Genomic DNA, 19,118 nt, shown 5'->3' with positions numbered 1-19,118 from the left:
AAACGGTAGCCTTATTCAACATGGTATATGTAGACCTTGAGGTTGGATTGACCTAAGTTTGAATCTTACCTCTATTATTAATATTATGTAAACTGGGAGTTTATTTAACCTCTTTAAGCTTTAGTGTTTCCAACTATAAAATGCGGTAATAATATTAGTAGTTACATATAGAGTTTCAGGGAGGATTCAGTGAACCAATGTAGGTAAAGCATTTACTATAATTCATGTCATATACTGAGTTCAATGATATAATAGTAGTAATAATTAGTCTTTTATTAAAATGGTAATATGCCATCATCATCATCATTAAGAGAAAGTAACCAATTTAGGCCTCTAGGATGATTTACACAAACATACTTGTCTTCTAGGAGCTGTCCTTGTTTTAGAGAAAGCAGTTTAGAGTCAAAAGTCTATAAGGCTAGGTACAAACACAATTTCTTGGTAACTTGCTTGTATTTTGCTAAGGAAGCTCTCTAAAACATACATGGAAATTCATAAACACCAAACATATTTTGAAGCCCAAATTACATTCATAAACACTTTAGATTGCTGACTATGAGCCTATTACAGAGAAGGAAAAAAAATAAAACCCAGAAACAAAACCAAACAAACAAAATAAAATCATGGCAACTAGTTACAAGAACTTTATAAAAGTGGAGAGGGAGAACATGCTGATAAAAATTAGAGCAACAAAATACTTAAAAGATGGCTACAAATGAACAATATGGCACATAACGAAGTATTAATTTAAGGGTATAGAAAAATCAGGAAAAAAAAAAAAAAGGATTATAAAGAGAACAAGTGATATGGGCCAGACACATTGAGGAAGGTTTTAAGAAAGCAAAAGAGCCTTCAGTGGAGTGCTGACCACGGAGTTCACAGTGGCCCTGTGGCCTGCCTTCAGTACTCTGGTCTTGTCGTCTTTTGATCAGCAAAGGGTGTAAGCAAAGCAGGGGGCGGGAATGGAGAAGAGGCCTTTTGGTACACCATGGGGCAGGCACAGGGAGGGGCTGGATAGGAAGCCTGGCCTTGATGTGGTTTGTAAGGGGTTGTAGCTCTGATTTTACAACAATATCAGTTGTGCCTGTTTCCTAGTTTTAAGCACCAAAATTTAAACACTACATCTCCATTTAGAAAACAAGAAAGGTCAGCTTGCAGCCTCAAGTTTTTCAGTAAGAATTCTAATAGAGTCAATAAATGATCATTCTTGAGCTTTAGTCATAGAACAAGCTTAATGTCTTTTCAGTACAATGCAATCCTTCCCTGGCAGAAAAATAGCCTCACTGGGTGGGTTAATTCAATTTCCTAACTATGATGACTACAGAGGTACTGCAGGATATATATAAACAGCACAATTTGATGAGAGATTTTGGACAAGTCACTTCTGATTTCTGTTCCTTGGGATCTTTATTGGATAATAATAACACCTGCCATCTATGCTAATCTCTGAATCATTCCAATTCCAGCATATGTGCTATGAAGGGAAGACTGCTACTGTCTGCCAACAATCTTGAGGAACCCCAAATATACGCTGACAATATACGTAGATATGGTGACATTAATTGAGCATAATCAAAAGAAATCTTACTTAATCAAAGCTTCACATATGAGATATGCTTATGAAAAATCAAACATCATTTACTGACAGGTTTTTTTTTTTAGTCTTATAAATTCTCATTGTTGTGAGATGTTCTACGAAGGCAATGAGAATCCTAATTAAACATTTAATTAGAGATCAATTAATTGTTACAATGTATGGAAACTACTATAAGTGCAATAAACACACAAAAAAGGAGATCAGTAGAAAGTGATGTGGTCAGAAATGGGGAACCAAAGTCAAATGAAGGTTTGATTAGAGAGATGTAATAGTACTTAAATCTACTTATATAAAGATCTTTAAAAAAAGTTCTCTCAGAGATCAGGCCGTACAAGATTTTGTTTCATTATTTAATTGTATTAACTGGTATATTTCCTTCTATCAAGCAACAAAAGCTATGCAATTTATCCCATTTCTCAATTTACTCTGGCCCCTAGGGAAATTGGGGCTAGCTTTTTATAACCATTAAATTCAGGAGATTTAATAGATTTTTTAGACACATCATCATTAAAAAGAATTTTTAGCAGCAGACTAATCTCTCCTACAAAATTAATCACATATCCACATAATTAATAATCTTGAGTCGAAAATCCGGAGTATTACAGGTAAAGCTTGGAAAAGGAACAGGTTACCCTAGAATTGGAAAGGCAAACAAGCCCAATGGCAGGATAAAGCTGGGGGAACAAAAGAGAGAAAAGGAGGTGGAAAATATTGTTTTCTTCCTTAGAAACAAAACTGTTCTTCCAGCAAGGGACTCAAATAAAATTTTATTTGAGAGGTGGGGGTATTTCAGCTTTTCAGCCAAGTCACCTCTGAAGTCTACCTCGGAGGCAGTACCCACTCTTAAATTCAGAGACCTCAGACATTCATCTGTCTAGATGTCTGTGGGTGTCTCCAGTAGGTGGCAGCATGTCCTTGCTAATCCCCCTCCATCAAACGACACCCTGGTCACTCCATATAGGAAAACTCATAACCTTTCTTGCACAAAACAAAAGTAATGTTCCTGGTGCAGTAGGTTTGTAGGAAATAAGTCTATGTAAACAGCTCCTCTGGGAGGAATTCGACATTCTCAGCCACACCAGAGATCATTCCTGGCCTTAGCGAAGGTACAAGATCAAAGATAAAGCAGGGATCCGAATCAGTATGTTTAGTTTCCAGGCTGGCTTTGTCACTCACTCTGTCATCCTGAAGAAGCATCTGGACAGCTTACCGCAAAGAGGAGTTGGGAGTTGGAGACATTAAACAGAGAAAATGCCTTCATTTATTGGGAAGAAAAATGCTATATCAATTTGTTGGGGAAGTACCATTTCTGAACAGGCAGCAATGTGGCCTTCATGAGATATCCTCTTTTGTCCCTTGTCCTCTGAGACCATTCCTTCCCTATCCTTTTCTGGGACTCCTCTTCCTTCTCATGCCCTTTACTGTTGGGTCTTCCTGGGGGATTGTTCCCCAACTACAGTGTTTACTTCCTCTAATGGGTTTAAACAACTCCTCTACGCTGACGATTCCCCAAATCTGTTTTTTCAATCCTGGCCTCTTCACCAAGCTTCTAGCTCACATATCCAGTAGCATATTAGACATCTGCACTTGAAGTCCACAGGCATCTTACACTCATCATGGCCACTGATGAGCTTCCCTCCATCAAACCTATTCCTCCGACAGGTTTATCTTACATGATGGCATTGTGATCTGCTTGGATACCCATGTCAGAAACTGGAGAGTCATCCTTGACTCCCTTTTTCTTTACTGTCACTATTCAGTTACTCTCCAAATCCTGCCAATGTTAGCTCCTTCACGCTTCTCACATTTGTCTCCTCGGCCCCCAGCATGGACCTAGTCAAGCCCCACACATCACTGTCTTAGCAATCACCTTCCAACTGGCCTGCAAGGCCTCCAGTTCCACCTCCCTCAATCCAAGTCCTACATAGCTGCTGAAGTAATCTACCTAGCTGACTATCTCACTCCTCTACTTAAAACCCTTCGGTCACCTAGGGGATAAAGATCAAATGACTTACCCCACAAGTATTTATTGAATATCTACTACATGCCAGATACTGGTCTAGGACCTGGGGCTGCAGCAGTGAACAAAAAGAGTCCATGCCTATGAAGCTCACGTTCTACTTGGGGTAGACAGATAAAGAACAAATAAGTATATATAAAATGTCAGATATGTGATAAAAAATGAATCGGGGTAAGGAGAGCAGGGAGTGCTGGTGGGGGAGGAAGACATGTCTTGAAATTGAAGGAGAGAAGGCCTCTGAGAAGCTGGCATTTGTCTCTTGCCTGAGCTTAGCCCTGACTTCCCCTCACGTCTCACTTTCAACACCCCTTCCTGGAACGTCTGCTTCAGTCCCCCAGAACTGCCCTTTCTCTTTGAAATGGCTCTCTCCCCTCCCTGGATAATTCCATTTAAGACTAATATTAAGCATCACCTCCTCCAAAAATTCTTCCTTTATCTCCTACCTCTTAGGATGGATTAGGGAAACCAATGAGCCAGATATTTCCTTTACAAAGTTCCCCCTTCAATGAGAGTATAAAACTTGAGCTACTCATTTCCTATGTCATATCATTTTGGATTTTTAAAGCTTTAAAAGCTCAGTCTCTTTTTTTTAAAAAAATAGCTTTATGAAGATATAAGTCACATACCATACAATTTGCACACTTATGGTGTACAATTCAAGGTCTTTTAGTATAGTCATAGGATTGTATTAATACAACCATCGGCACAATCTATTTTAGAACATTTTCATCACCCCCCAAAGAAATCTGGTATCCCTCTCCCCACTTTCTGTCAACCCTCTGGCTCTAAGTAACCACTAATCTACTTTCTAATCTTTGTAAATTTGTCTATTTTGGACATTTCATGTGAATAGTATTGTGCAATATACAGCCTTTTGTGACTAGCTTCTAAATTTAACATAATGTTTTAAGCTTCATCCATGCTGTATTACATATCAGCACGTCATCTCTTTTTATGGCCAAATAATATCCACTGTATGGATTGACCACGTTCTATTTCATCTATCAGTTGGTGGATACTAGGTTGTTTTTACTTTTTGGCTATTATAAGTAATATTGCTATGAACATTTGTGTACCAAATTTTGTGTACAGGTATGTTTCATCTCTTGAGTGTACATCTAGGAGTGGAATTGCTGGGTCATATAACTCTATGCTTAACTTTTTGAGGAACTGACAAACTGTTTTCCAAAGCAGCTGCACCAATTTACATTCCCACCAGCAACAAATGAGAGTTTCATCTTCTCCACATGCTCACCAACACTTTTATTGTCTGGGTTTTTGAGTATAGCATTCCTGGTGGGTGTAGAGTGGTATCTCATTGTGGTTTTGATTCATAGTTCCCTAATAACGAATGATGTGGAGCATCTTCTCTTGCTCAACATGAATTAGCCACCTGTATATCTTCTTTGGATAAGTGTCTGTCCAAATCTTTTGCCTATTTTTTTTTTTACTTTATTTCTTAGAATAATTTTAGATTTATAGAAAAATTGAGAATATAGTGCAGAGTTCCCATATAAATTGTACCCAGTTTCCTTATAATTAACACCTTTTATTAGTATAGTACATTTGTCACAACTAATGAACCATATGAATACATTATTAACTAAAATCCATAGTTGTTTCAGGTTTCCTTAGTTTCTACCTAATGTACTTTTTTGGTTCCAGGATCCCATCCAGGACAGCACATTACATTTAGATACTTGATCGTAGCCAAAAGGCCAAGAATTGATATATATTATATTTAGTCACCATGTCTCCTAGTTTCCTCTTGGCTGTGAAAGTTTCTCAGACTTTCCTTTTTTTTTTTTTCTGATGACTTTGACAATTTGAAGGACTATAGGTATTTCATAGGATATCCCTCTATTGGATTCTTTCTGATGTTTTTTTCCTGATTAGATTGAGCTTATGGGTTTTTGGTAAAGTGTCATTTTCATCACATCATATCAAGGGCACATACTGTCAACATGATTTATGCACGTTGATGTTGATCTTGAGAAAAGAGAGATTGCCAATTTGGTCTTTTTTTAACATCATAAACAAAATATGTATTAGGAAAGCCTCATTGGCATGCATTTCATTCTGATCATAAGGTTTAGGAATTTAAATTAATATCAGTGTTATTCAAGAACATGGCAACTAACATTAATATTATTTAGCATTTTTTATTTCAATAGATTTAAGGGTACAAGTGGTTTTTGGTTACATGGATGAATTGTATAGTAGTGAAGTCTGGGCTTTCAGTGTACCCATCATCAAAATAGTGTACACTGTACCAAACAGGTAATTTTTTCCCCCTCACCTCTGTTCTACTCACCCCCTTCCTGAGTCTCTTATGTCCACTGTACCCCTCTGTATGCCCTGGGACAATTTGGCCTTTTATATATCACAGTGTAAACATTTTAAGTGCATTTTTGTTTGCCTTGACTGCATCAGATCCTACCATAGAATTGAGGGGTGAGAAGCCTGTTCCCAAATACATACGTTTTAAGTTTGTTCCTACTTTAGGTAAATTGTGTAGGGAAGATGAAGGAATGTAAATCAAAGCATTTCAGCTTTGGCGAAGCCCACCAGTGGCCAGTTCTCTGTCTGAGCCAATTTAACCTATCAGCAGCATTTGACACTGATGAAGACACTCTCTTTAAAACACTTCCCTTGACTTCCGGGACACACCCCTCTCCTAGTTACCTTCCTACTTTACTGGCTGTCGTCTGCTTCCTCTGCTGGTCCTTCTTCCAGCATCTAAACAGTGGGGATCCCAAGGCCCAATTCTTGGACAGCTTCTCTTTTTCCTCTACTTGTGCTCCTATCTTGATCTCACCTTTCACCCTTTCTCATGGCTTTAAATCTCATCCATATGCTAATGATTCCCAAACTCTTATCTCCAGCTCTCTCTTGAACTCTGGGTTTATATTAATATATCCAACTTTTTCCTTTTCATCTCTATTCAGACATCTAATAGGCATCTAAACCTAATATTTCAACCCAAATTCCTGGTATCCCTTCTGTATCGGTCCTCTGCCCTCCACACACTCAACTCGCCTCTTCCAGAGTCTTGTTCATTTTCTTTTCAGTAAATGAAAACTCCATGCTTTGAATTGCTCAGAACAAAAACCTTGGAGTCATTGGTTCACTTCTAATCCCTCAGCAAATCCTGTCAGCTCTACTTTTAAAATATCTCCTAATCTGACCACGTCTCATCCTCTCTACCACTACCATCTTGCTTTGTGTCACGACTATCTTTTACCTAGAAGATTATTGCCATAGTTTTCTAACAGGTCCGCCTGCTTCTTCCCTTGCCTACAACCTCCCCTCCACAACTGCTTATTTTCAACATAGCAGCCATAGTGATTCTGATTATGGTGCTCTTCTGCTCTAACCCCTCTAACAGCTTCCCAGCTCATACAAAGTAAAAGTCAATGCCATTATAGTGGGCTTCAAGATCTCAGCTCCTTAGATCAAACCTCTCACTTCACCTCTTATTCTTTTCCTGCTCACTCACTTCATCCGTAATGGCCTTTCTGCTGTTCTTCAAATGTCAAGCATATTCCTCCCTCTGGGTCTTTCCCCTTAGATTCCCTTTCCTGGTATGCTCTTTCCCTAGATATCCACATGGCTTGCTCCCACTCTTTCTTAGGTTTTTCCTCTGATGTTACCATCTCATTAAGGACTTCCGTGAACACTCTAAAATTTCAGATTACCTCCAGTATATCCTGGCACTCTCTTGTTATCCTCCCATGCTTAGTTTTTCACCATTGCATATATCATCTGACATACTTTATAGTTTACTCATCTGTTAGTTTGTGTCTTCCCCGCAATAATGCAAGTTCCCTGAGAGCAGGACCTAGAGAGAATACATGCTCAATAAATATTTGTTGAAGGAACGAAAGCATTCCTTGATCCAGGGTGAGGAAGCTGCCTTGTGTGTCAGAACTTTTCTCCGTACCACTTCCTGAATCTTAGCGTTCATTTCTTTACCTTTGTCAGATTTAAGAATGAGAGATACCAGTCTACGGAAGACCAAAATGAAGAGGAAAGAACCGAGGAGCAATGGAATCTTGAAGGAGGAAAGCAGGAAGCAGTACGATAGGAGAAATAAAGGAGAAAAGAAAGGCACTGAGATGAACAAGACAGATACAAAAGGGAAAATGGGGTAGACGGGGAGAACAGAGAAGAAAACTCTGGGATATTCTTTTTGAATGATGGCTTCACTTAAACTGTAAAGATCGTCAGATACACCGCGGAGACTTCAATGCTTGAATATTCAGACCTCTCTTGTCACCACCTGGACTCCTAGGGGGCTTCAGATACTCACTTTTGGAAAGGCACATGACAGCTCGAGTTAAGATGATTTGTGATGAAAGGAACTAAAAAAGCACACTCATAGAGCCCTTCTACTTTCTAGTTAATCTCCAGTGATTTTCCTGGACAAAGAATCTTTTTGAGCCTGAAAATTAACAGTGGGGTCGAAGGGCTCAAAATCATAGCAGAGCTTAAGTGATCACGACCACAGAGGACAGGGGCTCTCTGTACCTCTGGTAACGTTACCGGTCGTCTTGATCCTTTGCTCACCCAAGATTTATCCTCCTATTAGAGATTAGTTAGAGCAAATGTGTGTATAAAGAGACAACACCATAAGCAGTAGAAGAATCAACATAAATGGAATCACTCCAGATCCCTATTTCTTTATTACTGAAAGGTATTACACTTTCCTCTGGCCAGGAAGGCTGCAGAAGTAAAAAAACTACAAGCGCTTTGCAACTTCTTGTTAAATAAGTTTTCTGACACATGGCAACTAGTGATTAATTACTGTGTTAGAAGATAACTTTCCCATAGAGATTTGCTGGAAATACAGATGCTGTCCACGCTTGATTAGACATTGCTTAAGGAATGCTGAGGCACACTGCTGCAGTCTATTATTTCTGGCTATTTTGGTACCCCTGTTGTATTTATTTTACATAGTTTCAAATTTGGTAGAATGGATGGAGCCCATTTCGCAAAACCTGTCCCGACCAAAAACAAGAAGGGGAAAAAAATAAGGCTATAAAGTGTTGTCTATATGAGAGTAAGAGAAAATGAGAAAGAAATAGCAGGGCTACATTATTCCTTCTTGCAATGTTTTCTGTTTTACAAAGAAAGAACTGCAAGGGAGATGCTGTTTCTTATAAGCCTATAAGAAAACTGACCCATGTCAGCTGGTTAAAACCTTCAGGGAACTAAAGATAAACTAACCTGTCATTATGCAAGCCCTTCATCAACACCAAAACAGGCCTTGATTTGATATCCCTAATCATTCATTCAATACACAGAATGAGCACTTACTCTGGTCCAGGCTCTGAGACACAAAGTGACAGCCTCTTGGTGCTCACAGTTTAGGCAGGAGATGTCTTCTGAGCCAGGATCATTCAAGGCTATATGTTCATGCTAGCCTATGTCCTTTCATAATCCTTATAAGAATAAAGAGGAATAGTAGCAGAACCTCTCCCAAGTGGTCACAATCCGCTTATACCTACTTCCTTGGACATAATTCACCAGTTCAACTGTGAAAGGCATGACTCGTTGCCATTCAATTATTTCCTGAAAAAAACGCTTCATCAGCACATGATCCACTGATGCCAACCTCAAGACCACCCAGTCAGCCTTACATTATTCAGACGCCCATTCTTCCAGTATGTGTTCAGGCCCCACACTGGCTGCCAAAAACTGTGTTAATTTACTTATATCAGCTAAATAAAAAAATCATTTAAAAAAAGATGATTGAATTTAGGAATTACATTCCTCAGAGAATTTGCAACGGTTCTCTGTATCCCTCAGGCCTCCATGTTCTTAACTTCCCCTTGTCAATGTTATTATGACTAGACTAATTCAATAATGAGATCATTCCCCACAAGAGCGACCAAATAAATGCAGCATTCAGTCACACCTGGTTTCCCTCATCTGAGCAAGGAAGGCTTTCCACCAAATTTAGCCTAAAACAGGGAATTTAATGAAAACACAAATACACAAACACACACACACACACACACACACACACACACTTTCCCGCAAACAGGAAGAAAAAGACAGGGAAGGAGAAGGACCAAAAAGCAGAGGAAGAAGGTAGCAATGGAACAAATGGAGTAATAGATTTGGGAAGAAAGGTTAAAAATGAACACATAGGGTTCATTTTCAAAACAATGATTATAGTATGTATGTCTTCATAATTGTCAAAGTAGATAGTATTTCATCATTCCATTAAACGATTCAAGAATTGTTTCAAATTTTCGTAAACTGTGGAAGGAATGAAAAAATCAAGTGAAAAGACATGGAAGCACTAAATATTAGGTAGGAGCATTCTGAGTTATTAAAAATAAATAACTTGCTAGCCATAAAGGCTTCTGGAAAATGAAGGAGTTTACGGAATAATCCATATACGTATAAAGAGCAATATAGTCTGGAGATACCTTAATTGTCATCTATCGCCTTCAAATTTGTTTAAGCTTTCAGGAAAGGACTAGAGCTTTGATGTTTTAAGTAAGGTGTAGACAGTGTTAAGACCAAATGAAGAGAGAGCAAAATTAACTCTCAAATTTGAAAGAGTATATTATAGAAAAACATTAAAAATTGAGGTCAGCAAACCTAGAAAAGAAAGGATAGTGATGAGTACCTACGTGCCTTACAGTGAAAACAAGAGAGACAGGTTTCAATTGGAACAAGACAGGAAGAGATGAGGAAATAGATTCATACAAAAGTGAGCTTAATACATGCTATTTACAATGAAAGAAAATAATGGAAAAAATTCAAATGTCCCAAAATATGCAAGTGATTGAAAAAATAAATTATGGCTCATTTATACCATGGAATATTTGTTCAGGCATTAAAAGTAATGTTTTCAAGGAATATTAATGAATGTGGGAAAATCATGTTTTCAAATAATATTACTGATAAGGAAAAACAAGTTAATATAAAATTACATTAACATAGTTCTAATTTTGTAAAAAGAGAAATCATACGCATATATGTGTGTGTGAAAAGTCATATATATACACACAGCACATGCCCAAAAGCCAGGAGAAAGTATCCTAACTATCATAGTCTCTGGATCAAAGATTTATGAGTAATGTTTATATTCTTCTTGTATTTTATCTTACATATTTTATGCAAGGAGTATATATATTTTTATACTGAGAAAAAAAAATTACTAATGTTTTGTGGTAAGAAGAACTTAGGTTAAACAGCAGGAAAACCTACTTGCCTAAGTGATGTCAAACACTGAATAGAATTTTGTAGAATTACCTTCTCTATGACCTAAGAACATATCTCTCTCTCTCTCTCTCTCTTTCTTCTTTCTTTCTCTCTTTCCTTCTTCAAATTAACGTTTTAAGTAACAAAAATCCATCTTTAAAAATGACTTTACAGGCAATGAAGTCTTGGCTTTGGCACAAGAAATTAAGCCCAAGTTTCCCTCCTACCTTGCAAAGTCCAAGTCTGCCTCCCGTGACATGGTGATGTTGGTCAAATTCTGCTGAAGAACAAAAATGTTCCTACACATTTTCTTGATGCCGGACTCACTGATGCGCCGGAAGTACTGGGCACCGTTAATGAGGATGCAGGAGATCAGGTGGCCCAGGCCTGAGGGGTCCGCACAGGGCAGTGGGGAGAGAAGAGAAGATAGATGAGTGGCATCCTGCGGAAACTCGCGCACAGAATCGCTCTCTTCTAACCCTCCATAAATTTAAATGACCAAAGAAAATGTATCTTTGATGGCTGCATCTGCTGATTTTACAGTAATTTCAGAGTATTTCTACATTGTCCTAGTAGTTATAGATGGGTGGACTTTATGCTGGTATATCCACAGATCCAGCATTGGCCTATGCACCTACTGCCACCAGGGCAAGGGCTTAGAGAACATGCCAGGTTGTTATAAACTATTAAAGTGCACAGGAACTCCTGCTTTTCTGTATAGATAATTGGGAAGCAGAGAAGAGCACACATACATACAATGATCTGTTTGGCCTCACCTTCCTCCCACAAAACAGAGGGGGTACTTTTGGCTCAAAAGTTGACTGGGAGCCTATCTAAGTAAAAATAAATCAATGTGAAATTGGGCATTGGCAATAATGCTAATATACTTCACCACTGACAAGTAAAAATAAATCAGTAAGAAACTGGGTTACTGGCAATAATGCTAACGCACTCCAACACTGGCAATCGGGTATATTTCTAAAGCAGTAATTGGAGAGAATGTAATCAGAAGCAAAGGGCGAAGGAAAAGCAGATCATACGTTGGCTGTTGAGTTTGCACGAGACACCTATTCTGGGGGCCCCTACGTGGTTTGTTCTTACATCTGAAGGGTTGTCTTATGGCCTAATGAAATTTAGCAAAGGGCAGCTCGGGACATCAACAAACTAACGGTCCCCTTCAGGATATCCCATGTAATTAAGTTGAGAAATGCTGGTTCAGAACAACATGAGGCGCATATGGGTTACTATTTTTAAAAGTTAGATTTTAATTCTAAATGGAATTCAGTAAACGTGTATTCATTCTTTTTTTCTTATTCTTGCAAAGTTGGACTCTAGTAGGACAGTTTCCTAGGAATTCTAAAGTTGGTCTGACTAGTCCCAAGCAGTCCCCTACTTTCGTTATTTTCTTCTTTGGAAGTCCTAGTCCCTTCATAGAGACTCAAAGGTTCAGATGTGAGTGTCTGGCTCATCTTCAGGTTCAATGGCTCTGTCTGTCTTCAAAATGACTTTTCCCTCGGTTAAGGTGGGGGTGGAAAACGATGGAGGAAGATGCATTCTCCTGCTTCAGCTACACTCACCCAACATTGCCTCAAGACCACAAACTTGTCTGTGGTAATTGAAAGTGAAAGAAAAAGGACTTCGCTTTTGTAAATGCACACAGATTGTACATTGAAAGCCAGACAACTTATTTGTCTGATAAATTTCTGTAGGTCAAGTTTTGGTGTCGTTCTTTCGAGCCCATAACTTTAGGTATAATTTTTTTCTGCCATGGTATAATGTGGTCTGCCAAAATGTAGGCAACTAGGGGGCGCATTGTTTACAGAGAATAAGAAATAATAACAAGTAATAAGAAGTATATTAAAGAAATACATTTTCTAATGTGATACTCAAGGCTGGGAAGAGTCACAGTCAAGAACAAAGAGGAAACTCTGTGTATTAAAAGTAAATTCCAGATGGTCACTGCAGCTTCAAGCTGCAGAGTAGTATAGGTGCCACAAAATTCACAGTGCCGTGGGGCAACTAACAGCTAATCCTTTAATCACTTATACTTTTTGGCTAAAGTCTTTCAGGGATATTCCCCATCAGAGCACATCTCCACCTTTACACCTCCATCTTTATAATTTAATGGGGGAATAGAATGTGGGGGTGTGCGTGTCCAAACTTGCTGGAATGTAACTGTTTTATAAAGCAAGCGTCGGTCATATATTGTCAGTTTTCCACAATCCTGTGGACAGTGTACCTTCTTAATTGTTTTAAATGATACTGGTTTTATTCTATGAGAGAACATAGATACTTTTGGCATCTAGGTCTACACACAAACAAACCAAAACAAGTAAAAAGGGAATATAATTTGAAATTCTAACAATGAAATTTACCATGAAAGATATTTGGCTGGTGGCACATTTTTCAAAATTGTGACGATAAATGTCTTCAGGTGGTACTTGCTGTCTCTCACACCCTTCCTTGCCTGCCTGCCCCAGAAGGCATTGATGGATGCAACCTTCCTAAACATCTCTCCTACTCAGAGGCTCTGTTCTTTCAGATGATAACGCATTCCGTGAGAAAACTTCCCATTCCAGAGATAACTTTAGCCAATGAGGGGTCTTTCAGGATTCTCTCCTCATTGTGTATACGTGTTTTCTTTTTCTTTTATACGCTCCTCTTGAGTTAATTTATGGCCCACTCCACACATTCGCTCAAATCTCATCAGTGGCATGTCAGGGAGGCAGCCATCTGCCTTATCTTGGATTAAATCTCCTTATCAACCAGGAGCAGATGGCAGCCATATTGTTGTCTAACTAGTCATACACAGAGAGGCCAGGTATTGCAGATTTAGCTCAAACAAACAAACAAGCAAACAGACAACTTTTTTTATAAGTTTTTAACGTCAATAATATAGAATCTCAGGAAAACCTTCACCCCCCCCCCCCCCCTCCCCGAGACAGAAGCAGGGTCTGACCTTCAAAGATATACTGGAACTTGTGCTGCTGAAGGCTGGAGCTCATGGCCTCTTCAATGGCACTGATATCTTTGTTAAGCTTGACCACTAGAGGGTCATAATCCATGCTTTCCACATTAGCAACAATGGCGTAGTTTCCCTCCTTTGCAAGAGGGATGAGATAGTGGAAACAGTGAACCCTGAAAAAGAGAGAGATGGGGAGAGCAGTTAATAATAAATCTTTCCAGTGAAGATAATGTTCTTCTTGGGGCCGAGAACCAAAATATCTGAAGCAGCAGTGGCCTTGTAAATTTTTATGTAAACTACTTCCCACCTTTTTAACCAGAAAGCCATCTTAGTTATTCTATAGAACAACAGTGATCTGGAACAAGTTGGCTTCTATGATTTTGGCTTGTTTAATCTATATAGTGTTGATATAGGAAGGAGTTCTAAAATTCTTTTCAATGCCAGGATTGTATGCAAAGTGTGAAAAGCATTATATCTTAAAACAGATATTGTTGTGATGAAAATGAGAGGCAGAGTTTACAAATCTTAAAAGTATAGGTTTTAGAAGGAGACGACTTTGGCTTTGGTTCCCAGTTCCAACATTTACCAGCTGTATGACTTTAGGCAAGTTACTTTAATCTCTCTATGCCTCAGTTTCTTTGCCTGTGAAATGGGGGTGATAATAATACCTACCTTATAGGGTGTTGTGAGGAACTACTACATAGAAAGTGGTACACGCTGAGTGCACCGTGTTGGCTGTTATTACTAGACATATTTATTACTTAAATTTATTAGTTAAATAAATCACTTTCCAAACATCTATGAATTTGTTAGAAATTATGCTAGGTCCTGGGAATGTAGATGATTTGTGCCCTTAAAGACTCCATAGTCTAGTGGGGCAGATCAAGAAAAAACAACTAAAAAAGAACATGGTCTCATTCCAAGCATGTCTATGCCGGGTGCCGTGGAAATTTGCCACAGGGTATCAGAAAAGGTTCATGACAGGAGGTGATACTTGAGTCTCACAGAAGGCATCTGAGTGAGCTTGAGGAAGGAGAGCATTTCTATGTTGAAATGGCCTGAGTCAGTTTGGTCATACACAATTCTTAGGTTCTTTCTGTTCGATATTAGCAACTGCAAAAAAGTCTAAGATGGGTGAGGAATGGCTATACCTCCATAGCTTTTTAAAGTTGGAATAAAAGTAAGTTTCAGTCCAAATTCTGCCACACATACAGGCATTTACTTTTTAGGGAAAAAAAAAAACCCAAAAAGCAAATAAACAAAAACCCAAAACTAACACCATCAATCGGCAGGCACAGTTCAAACATGCTGATCTGTAAGCCCAGCACAGCCCTAACTCTCCATCTTTTTAGGTGCTATGTCTGATCTTGCATGGAAGGTTCACTGTGGGAAGACAGGATGATAAACCGGAGTCAGGGTTCTGTTATCCTTATAGTTGGCATCAGGAACAAGAAATCTTCCTAAACAAATGGCTGCAAAAGCCCTGGGTGTTATCCCTAATGATGCAACCACAGGCTTGGCCTGTCATCTTTCTTTTTTTAAAGTCAGGTTTACTGAGAAATAATTTACAAAACAGTATAATTCTTCCTTTTTATTATACAGTTCTATGAGTTTTGACAAGCACATACAGTTGTATAACCACCACTGTTATCAAATTATAGAACATGACTATCACCTACAAAATTCCCTTGCTCCCCTTTGCAGTCAATCCCTACTTACCGCTAAGCCTTTGGCAACCACTAATCTATTTTCTGTCCTTATAGTTGTGTCTTTTCCAGAATGCCATGTAAATGGAGTCACGTAGTATGTAGGCTTTTGGGTTTGGCTCTTTTGTTTTGCAAAAGCATTTGAGATTTATCTATGTTCTTTTTCATTCCTTTTTATTGCTGAGCAAACAGCCTTCCACTGAATGGATACATATACCACAGTTTATCCATTCACCAGTTGACATTTAGGTTGTTTCCAGCTTTGGGTGGCTATGAAGAAAGCTACTTCATCTATAGGTTTTTGTGTAAATATAAATTTTCATTCCTCCCACACTTACAAGTGGGATTGCTGGATCATATAGTAAGGGTATGTTTAATTTTATAAGAAACTGCCAAACTGTTTTCCAAAGAAGCTGTGCCATTTTGCTTTCCTACTGGCAATGTGCAAGAGTTCCAGTTGCTCCACATCCTCACTGGCACTCCGCATTGTCAGTTTAAAAAAAAAAAAATTTCTTTTGGTCATTCTAATAGATATATAGTGGAATCTCACCGTGGTTTTAATTTGCATTTTCCTAATCACTAATGATGATGAGCATATTTTCATTGCTTATTTTCCATCTGTATATCTTTGGTAAAGTATCTGTTCATATCATTTGCCTAATTTTTACAACTGGGTTGTTTTCTTATTATTAAATTTTGAGAGTTCTTTATATACCTGGATATAAGTCTTTATCAGATATGAATTTTGCAAATATTTTCTCCCCATCACTGGCTGTGTTTTCATCTTAGCAACGTCTTCGAAATAATGGATTTTAATTTTGATGAGGTTCACTTATTTTTTTCTTTTATGGATGGTGCTTTTGGTGTCATATTTAAGAAATCTTTGCCTAAACAAAGTTACAGAAATTTTCTAGAAGTTTTAGAGTTTTAGGTTTTACATTTAGTTTCATGATCCATTTTGAACTAAGTTTTTAATAGGATGTGTTATATTCTTATAATCTGTTCATGCAAGAGAATCCAAATATCTTGATTATTGCTCATTTTCACTGATGGGTGCTCATCATAACAGATGCTAATTAACTAATGACTAGTTGCACAAATAAAAACTCATTGTGACATTCATGTACTAATTGACAAAATGTATAGTTTTGGTAAGGGTACCAGTATTAGCACTGGTTGCAGTCCCCTCTGGAATGTGACCGTTCTGATATAATGAAAGTTGACCAACCCTGGGGTTGGATTCATGACTAGGGCAACTGATTGCTACTGTGGTTGAAATTTCAACCAAATAGCACTTAATTGAAAATAAAATCTAAGCATCTACGCTAAAGTATTTTTAAATTAAAGTACAGACATTATGACCCCAGAAAATGGAAAAATTTTGTAAAAAGGCATGAGTCTGTGAATGAAGGATGGTTCTGTGGGATGGTGAGTGGCTCCTTTCTGCTGCACACAGGTCACATGAAGGAGGCATGAGGTGAGCTTGGGGAGATGGGCAGGGGCCAGGTTATCACAGGCTTTGGAGACATCTAAAAGATCTGGACTTCTAGAAGCCATAGGGAGCCTTAGGAGAATTTTAAGAGGTAAAATGGTATAATCAGATAAGAGCTTTGGCAAGATCACTCGGGCACAATATGAGTGGATTAATGGTAGAGAATGGAAGTTTAGAGACTAATTAGGAAATTCTTATGAATGGGAGGTGAGACCTTGTGAGATTCTGAAGCTATTGGTAGAGAGGAGAGATCACCACTGTTTAAGATACTATCATCTTCTTCTTACTAAATGTTTAGAGATAAAAAAAAAAAAAAAAGAAAATAGTCATCAGCAAATGTCAAATTCAAATAAAGTTTTTTTTTCTTTTAAATTCTGGCATGTTGTCGCTGACCTTAACATGACTTTGGCATTAAGGTTTTCTGCAAACACTGCTGATTACACAGCAGGATGGTTGATTTTCAGAAAGTGCACACTTAGGACCCCAACAGTGACAGGCAGTTGCTGTTGAACCCACTCAGAGCCCTCCTGATGGTGAGAAAAATCAGCTGATAAAGGTGACATTCTTGGCATGTTGGACTCAAATGGCAACTTAATTTTCTTCTTCTAAAGTTCAAATAGGACAAAAACCTCAATAATTTTTAATGGTTTCACCATGTCTTTCATCTCTTGGGGGTATCATGTGCCTTATGCTTCAAACTGTGGAAAGGGGCTGCTTCATGGTTAAATATGATCTACAATGACACAGGTAAAATGTCAAATGCTCTTTGGATGGGTCCTTTAACACAGAACTTGCTAGATTTGAGAACATTTTTTGGTTTGAACTTTAACAACATTAAAAAAAATATGAGTTATGGATATAAAGATATTTTGGGGAGTAAGACAAATTTTTGGCATTTGAAGTTGTTCTGGACATTTTAATAGCATATTCCATTAATTTTTTTCCAAGATTTTTTTTTCTGTTCTATCTGTGTTCTCTTATTACAGTGGCTTCTTGCCTAAAAGTGCCAAAGACAACAGCTAACCAGACACCTCTTCATCACACCAGCTCCTGGACCACAGGGGCTAAGTTCTAATTCTTTTTTACAGCATATGGGAACAAAACAAACATTTGTAGATTATGATGCCAAAGATGACGCTGGCCGCAGTTTTTGTACCTCTTCAATACGTGCAGTAGACTTGCAGGTGGACTAATATGTGAACACAGAATCTACAAACCAATTCATTTTCTTTAAAGAGCAACAGGTTTTGTTTGGGGAAATAGCACTTATTTTAACTGGATTTGGTTTCAAACCAGCTAATTCTTAAGAATCAAGTTTTTACTGAGCACCTGATATGCAGGAGGTCTGTTTCAGGTTCAGGGGCAAGACATGACAATGAACAAGACAATCCTGTAAGAGCTGACAGTTTCTTCCACAGTCACACACCAGGGTACCCGGAGCACTTAGCAGTTGCCTCTAGTCTAGCATTATTATACCATAGTGTAATGATTAGTGTGAGAGCTGTCTTATTCATTTTGTATCATTACTGTACAAACCAAAAAAAAAATCTTGTTAATATGACAAGGACAGAATAAGCATGTCCACATTCACTATCTGAGCCATACGTGGAGTATTCTGTTGGTTTCATGCACCATTGTTTAAAAGTAACAAAGACAAAATGGAGCATACTCATTAAGAGAGCAGCCTGAATGTTGAAACCATGTTATAAGAGGAAGTGAGGAGATTTAATTTTTTAAAAAGAAACATGTTTAGTGTCCTCAATAAAAGTCAAAGAAAGATAATTCTGCATCTGGGACTCTAAAATTCAGTCTTTTTTTGTTACTCATTCTTAAAGTTACCTTTTTCTGTTTTTAAATTATTGTTGAAGGATATATAGCAATGGGTGTTATAGCACTGTATGGTTTCTTGTAAAATTAATAAATAATGACTAAAATATGTTCAGCATTAGAATAGTATTGCCAACACGTACAAAAATGGAAAAAGCAGAATAGGGGTTAAAGATTTAAAAGACCTTTCTCAAACATATTGCAACTATCCCACTTGGAATTAACTACACTACAAACAGACAATTCTGAATGTACAACACATCATATAACCACACAATCAATAGTATAAA

General features: G+C 38.0%; 1 protein-coding gene across 1 annotated transcript in view; it reads right to left on the bottom strand.

Moving 5' to 3' along the window:
• Positions 1–19,118, bottom strand: part of EXOC4 (exocyst complex component 4) — a 738,581-nt gene that overhangs the window by 40,607 nt on the left and 678,856 nt on the right. The window contains exons 16-17 of the mRNA XM_069462610.1: positions 13,798–13,976; positions 11,066–11,225 (exon numbers count right to left, since the gene is read on the bottom strand). Coding sequence (XP_069318711.1) covers positions 11,066–11,225; positions 13,798–13,976 — 339 coding nt within the window. The remainder of the gene's footprint in view (positions 1–11,065; positions 11,226–13,797; positions 13,977–19,118) is intronic.

This window comes from Eulemur rufifrons, chromosome 29 (genome assembly GCF_041146395.1).
Source record: "Eulemur rufifrons isolate Redbay chromosome 29, OSU_ERuf_1, whole genome shotgun sequence".
Taxonomy (NCBI): domain Eukaryota; kingdom Metazoa; phylum Chordata; class Mammalia; order Primates; family Lemuridae; genus Eulemur; species Eulemur rufifrons.
The sequence above is the reverse complement of the archived record's forward strand: the minus strand, read 5'-3'. Positions and strand labels throughout refer to the sequence as shown.